The sequence below is a fragment of the Bubalus kerabau genome, chromosome 23, assembly GCF_029407905.1.
Source record: "Bubalus kerabau isolate K-KA32 ecotype Philippines breed swamp buffalo chromosome 23, PCC_UOA_SB_1v2, whole genome shotgun sequence".
NCBI classification, from domain to species: Eukaryota; Metazoa; Chordata; class Mammalia; order Artiodactyla; family Bovidae; genus Bubalus; species Bubalus kerabau.
This window is the reverse complement of record NC_073646.1, coordinates 26,863,734-26,870,035: the sequence shown is the minus strand read 5'-3', so window position 1 is coordinate 26,870,035 and position 6,302 is coordinate 26,863,734. Positions and strand designations below refer to the sequence as shown.

The 6,302-nt window shown below is 55.1% G+C and overlaps 1 protein-coding gene across 1 annotated transcript; it reads left to right on the top strand.

Annotated features, from left to right (window-relative positions):
• The first annotated feature begins 441 nt into the window (after nt 1-441).
• CD19 (CD19 molecule) lies at nt 442-5,804 on the top strand. The gene is made up of 13 exons (XM_055561871.1): nt 442-697; nt 821-1,114; nt 2,149-2,256; nt 2,513-2,561; nt 3,416-3,504; nt 3,857-3,970; nt 4,096-4,200; nt 4,281-4,349; nt 4,453-4,512; nt 4,602-4,658; nt 5,211-5,303; nt 5,406-5,504; nt 5,614-5,804. Exons 1-12 carry the CDS (start codon nt 442-444, stop codon nt 5,492-5,494), a joined length of 1,383 nt encoding a protein of 460 aa, XP_055417846.1. The 3' UTR covers nt 5,495-5,504; nt 5,614-5,804.
• Nucleotides 5,805-6,302: the final 498 nt, after the last annotated feature.

Genomic DNA, 6,302 nt, shown 5'->3' with positions numbered 1-6,302 from the left:
CATGTGGGGCCTCTGGGCACCCTGAAGGAGCCCCAGGGAACCCTGCTGTTCCTCTTCAATGTCTCCAAACATATGGGGGGCTTCTACTTGTGCCAGCCAAGCCCGCCTTCTGAGCAGGGCTGGCAGCCCGGCTGGACGGTCAGCGTGCAGGGCAGCGGTGAGGTCCGGGCTGGGGCAGGGAGGGCTGAGTGAGAAGAGGGAGGCCCACCAGAGATGGAGGAGGTCCAGCGGCTGAAATGAATCCGGAGGGAGGGGCCGGAGGGGCCGAGAGACAAGCTGGGAGCTAGTTTTAGGTGGCTTCTAAACCCCCTGTGGCTTTATGACGTCAGCGCCGTGTGGCTCTGTGTCTTTCACTCTTTTCTCTGAGTCGCTCTTTCTCTGTCTCTCTCTGGGTCTTTGCATCTGCCTTTCTGGGTCTCTGTATCTCTCTTCCTCTCCTGGATGTCTCTGTATTCTGGTCTCTGTATTCTGGTTCTGGGTATCTTCCCAGGGAAACTGTTCCGGTGGAATGCTTCAGACCTCAATGACCCAAGCTGTGACCTGAGGAACAAAACCTCGAAGGGCCCCAGGTCCTCTTCTGGTCACCCCACAAAGTCCCAGCTGAATGTGTGGGGCACGGACCACTTTAAGGAGATCTCACACGCAGACCTGCCCTGTGCTCCACCTAACAGCACATTGAACCAGAGCGACAACCGTGGTAAGGTGATGGGGGGTGCCAGGAAGAGCGGGGAAGGTGACTGGGAACTGGATGATCTGCAGGGGAGGAGGACCCCCCACCCCAAGGATTACGCCTTCTTAGCCGTGGCTCTCCCTGCCCCAGACCTCACTGTGGCCCCGGGCTCCACACTCTTGCTGTCCTGTGGGGCCTCCCGTACCTCCCTGGTCAGAGGCTCCGTCTCCTGGATCCACAAGTATCCCATGAAGCCTGAGGTCAAATTGCTGAGCCTATACGTCAGCGAACATGCCCAGCTCAGAGAGATGTGGGTCATGGGCACCCTTGGGGGAAAGGTGGTTCTGTTACTGCCCAAAGCTACAGCTCAAGATGCTGACATCTATCGTTGTAACCACGGCAACAAGACCACCCAGATGCAGCTGAAGGTCACTGCCCAGTCAGGTGAGTTTCTCCCAACTGTGGCTCATCTGAGTGGCTGGGGCAGGGAGGGCTGGCTGAGGAGAGGGAAGAACTGGATGCCAGGCAACCTTGGCCCCTTGACCTGAGACCTAGTACCAGCCTAATCATCCCAAACTCCAACCTCTACACTGAACACCGACCCCAACTCTTTTCCTCCCTTGCTTCCGAGACACCCACTTTCCCCCATCTTCTCCTACCACTGGTTATTTCTTCCCATAAACTTTGGGGGAGTCTTCCTCCCTCCCTCACACCTCACTGTTGAAGCCCTGAGCCCTCTTCTTATGTCTGTCTACACTCCTGCATCCTGTTTGACTTCCTTTACCCCCATGCCTCTTTAGGCCACCATGCCTTGTGACTCAGTTTCAGGCTCCATCACATCCCACACCCAGCCAACACCTGGAATTGCCATTTGATATCCCATGGACACTGCAAGCTCAACCTTTACACAATCAAACTCAATAGTCTTCTGGGTGGCCCTGCGTAAGTGAAGGACACCTGCCCACAGGCCCAAGCCAGGAACCTGGGCATCCTTCCTTTTTTCTTACCCGTCCATTAAATTGGTCATGATGTTCTGCCCATTCTGTCTCCCTTCATTCAATCCTACTGTGCGACTGCAACCACAACTCTCATACTCAACCTGAATTTTCCCTGCTAATTTAACCTCAGCACATGGCCACATCCCTCATCTAACCTTGTGAACCCCACTCTGCCCTTCACACTGACCATAGCTGTTCTTAGCTGCAGCAGGAAGCTGATCATCTTGCTCCTCTAAATCCTAACATAGCATCTGCTGATAGTCATAGTTTGTCAACAGTTTGCTTAATAGATGCCGCTCCAGGCCCTGTACGAGGTTCTGGGTCCTCAGAGGGAGGGAGGCGAGCCCTCCGTGTAGCTTGGGATGTTGAGGATCTATATCTGGCCAGGGTCTCTCAGACTTATGGCGCTTTGAGGAACTGAGGCTGAAAAGCAAGATGCCAGCCTGGGGTCTTCATCTCATAGCTCCTTCCCCCTACCAGTATGGCATTGGCTGCTGGAGACTGGTGTCTGGAAAGTCCCTGTTGTGACTTTAATTTATCTCATCTTCTGCCTGACTTCCCTGGTGGGTTTTCTTTCTCTTCGAAGAGGTGAGTCATGTTTGTCTTCCCAAGCTTTATCCCTCCTTCCTCAAGAGAGCCCACTCTGGTCAGTCTGACAACCATTTTTCCTCCCACACCTCCCCAACAGACCTTAGAATCCCGCCCTCCCTCCTTTCCTACCCTCCCCAAACTACCTGAGCCCTTTGAAATTTGAACTCCCTTCTCCTCCAAGTTATCTCCCCAGCATCTCCCAAATCTTCACTCTCCAGTTTTTCTTCTGATCATTCCCCTTAACTCCCATCAGCCCTGATCCTGAGGAGGAAAAGAAAGCGAATGACAGATCCCAATAGAAGGTAATTATTCCAGTGCCCTCCAGGCTCTCACTCCTACACTTTCACTTTATGCTTTGCTCTCAGTTTCCTCTGCTCATGCTGTCTTTTCTCCATCTCTATGGTTGAAATGCTGCCCAGCCTTCAAAGACCAGCACCAAAGCTACCTCCTCTGTCAAGTCCTCCTTGGATGATCACAGATCCCTCTGTAGGCTATGTCAGAAGCTGCTGCTAAGTCGCTTCACTATGTCAGAAGAGAGGTGCTAACTAATAACAAGTGATCACAATTTTTTTTTTTCTTCAGTGGGTCTTAGTTCAGGCATGCAGGATCTTTGATTTCCCTGCTGCATGCGGAATCTTTAGTTGTGGCATGCATACTCTTGGTTACAACATGTGGGATCTAGTTCCCCAATAACTGCACTGGGAGCACGTCTTAGCCACCGGACCACCAGGGAAGTTTCAACAAGTGACCACATTTTAACCTCTAAGGGTTTACCTGAATCTTTTTAAAAAATAGTTCTATTTATTTATTTTTGGCTGTGCTGGGTCTTCGTTGCTTTGCGGGCTTTTTTCTAGCTGCGGAGAGTGGCCGCTCCTCTCTAGTTGTGGTGCCCGGGCTTCTCCTTGCGGTGGCTTCTCGTTGTGGAGCACTGGCTCTAGGGTGAGCGAGCTTCAGTAGTTGCAGCGCGTGGACTCAGACTCCATAGTTGTGGCGCCCAGGCTCAGTCGCTCTGCGGCATGTGTGATCTTCCAGGATCAGGGATCGAACCCGTGTCTCCTGCATTGGCAGGCGTATTCTTTACCACTGAGCCACCAGGAAAGCCCTAGCCTGAATCTTGAGGCCTCGCCTCAAGTGCAACTCCCTTTTCCTCCCCCAGGTTCTTCAAAGTGACGCCTCCCCCGGGAAACGGGGCCAACAGCCAGTACGGAAACATGCTTTCCCTCTCCATGCCCCACTCTGGCACGGGTAGGTACCTGACCCAGAGCGGGCATCCCACCCATTTTCCTCCAATCTCCTGAGCTCCAAGTCTTCCCGAGCCTGGAGCGTCGCCCTCAGGGAAGAGCCCGCCCCCGCGACGCTGAGACCACCCACATCTGAGACCCGCCCCCAGGACTAAGGCCCGCCCTCAGAACTCATATCCCCGCCCCCCAGGACTCGAGACCCTGTCTGGTTGCGAGAGCAGAACCTCGCCTCTATATTTAGGTCCCGCCTCTGCCCTGGCTCAAGGCTGGGTACCAAGACGCGGAGTCCTCCAGCAGGGCCTGGAAGCATCCTCTGCCCGTACCCCTGACCGCCTCCATCTCTTCTCACCCGCCAGGACGCGCCCTGCGGTGGGCTGCGGGCCTCGGAGCCGCCGCGCCGTCCTACGGAAACCCACGCAGCGACGTCCAGGAGGCCAGAGCCGCGGGGTCCCGGAGCCCGCCAGGACCTGGTGATTGATGGGGGTGGTGATTACTCACTTGAGAGGTGTCGGAGCGGTCTGGGGTAGGAACAGTGGACTGGGGCCTAGAGGAGGGGGCCCGTGACCCGGTTCCCACCTCCATCCCCGAACCCCAGGCCCAGAAGAAGAGGAAGGGGAGGCCTACGAGGAGCCGGACAGTGAAGAGGGCTCCGAGTTTTACGAGAACGACTCCAACCTTGGGCAGGACCAACTCTCCCAGGGTAAGACTGCCCTCCCCCATCCTCACCTCCTCGGGCCGTGGGCTGTGGGCCGTCGTTGGATGCCCCTCCTTTCCCACCAGATGGCAGCGGCTATGAGAACCCTGAGGAAGGGAGCTTGGATCCTCAGGATGAAGACTCCTTCTCTAACGGTAATCTGGGGACCTCGTGGGGCCTCGGAGACTCGGGAGAATCCACGGGGCTGGGAATCCCCTACAGGGCGGAGTGGTCCCTGGATTTCTCTTTTTCCTGCAGGAGCTGAGTCTTATGAGAATGAAGATGAAGAACTGGCCCCTACCGTCACCAGGACAACAGGTGTGTGTGAGGATGGTCACGTTCCTGTGGGGTGGGTGGGTGTGTGTGTGACCCAAAAGCCAGAAATTACTTCCCTCTTCCTTCTCCAGACTTGCTGAGCCCCCATGGATCAGCCTGGGACCCCAGCAGGGAGGCAACCTCCCTTGGTGAGAAGTGCTTGGGACCTGCCTGTCTTGCCCAGATTGGGTTGATGTGGTCTTGGCTCTGAAATCAGGCCCCACCTTGACCTTGGCTCTGACCCCCAACCCAGGCCCAATCCTGACCTTAGACTGGACTCCTAACCCTAACTTCAGCACTGACCCCACGGCCTATCCTGACCCCCAGTATCCATCCCCATCCCTCACTATCAACAGCAGCCCCAGTCTCAGTGCACTTCCAGCCTGGACTTTGACCTCCAGCTTGCCCCAGCCCCAGTGCAGACCTCAGCTTTGACCCAAGCTCTCTCTACAACCTCCTGACAACTCTGACTCTGACTCCTTCCAGTTCTGTTCTTGACTTTTTCTCTGACCATGAATGTAATCTAACCCACATGTGACCAAACCTTACAATGAACAAGGTCCCAGAACCTGGTGCTAACTTACTAGCACAATATTGCTCAAGTCCCTAAGACCCCCCTCCATATCTTAGGCTGCACTTCCCTTCCCCAAGTCCCCAGGATGGCTCCTAGGTCTCCAACTCTCTGTGCCCTGCCCACACAGGGTCCCAATCATATGAGGATATGAGAGGAATCCTGTATGCAGCTCCCCAGCTCCGCTTTGTTCGAGCCCAGCCTGGTGCCAATCATGAGGAAGGTGGGTGCATCTCCTGCCACCTCCTGTGGTCCTCTGAGACTTCCTCCCTCCCGGCTGACTTCAGGCTCTACTTCCACCTTACTTCTTCCTGGTTCTGACCAGATGCAGACTCTTATGAGAACATGGATAATCCCGATGGACCAGAACCAGCATGGGGAGGAGGGGCTCGAATAGGGTGGAGCACTAGGTGACTCCTTTCAGGTGAGCTGGGAACTGCCCTCCAGAGGATGCGAAAGGAGGGAGATGAAAAGGGATGGAAGTGGGGTGCTGGCTGCTGGACCCGTTCCCCATCACCCTTTCTTCTGCATAGCCTGGGCCTCCTCAGGGCCCTGAGGTCCTCACCCGACTTTGAAATCTGGGACCCCAAGAAGACATCGTGAACCTCTGGAGCGATGTTATGTCACCCTTTGGATTCGCATAACTCTGTGTGTGTGTGTGTGTGTGTGTACAAGTGAAACTTCAGCCCCCTTTGCACTCCCCAAATAAACTGTGTGTGTTTGTGTGCTCAGTCGCTCAGTCATGCCTGACTATTTGCAACCCCATGGACTGTAGCCCGCCAGGCTCCTCCATTCATGGGATTTCCCAGGCAAGAATATTGAAGTAGGTGGCCATTTTTCTCCTCCAGGGGATCTTCCCGACCCAGGGATTGGACACATGTCTCCTGTGTCTCCTGCATTGGCAGGCAGATTCTTTATCACTGAGCCACCTGGGAAGCCGAAACTCAGTGAGCTCTTCCAATCCTGGGACATAGTGCCCTTGTGGGAGAGGGGAAGGGAAGATGCAAACGCTTGTGCTCCTAGCCCCTCTGGAATCCAGCGAGAACTGTGTCTTGGGGACCACAGGGCCTTTACGCCCATGACTTGGCTTGCACTCATCTCCCTTACTTGCCTGCCATTCCCGCCATTCAGGCATTCAACCATGGTTCATTCAACAGTCGTACGAGGGGCGCCAACTGAAGAGGAAGCAATCCAGGAATTGGCAGTCATCACTTCCACTTCT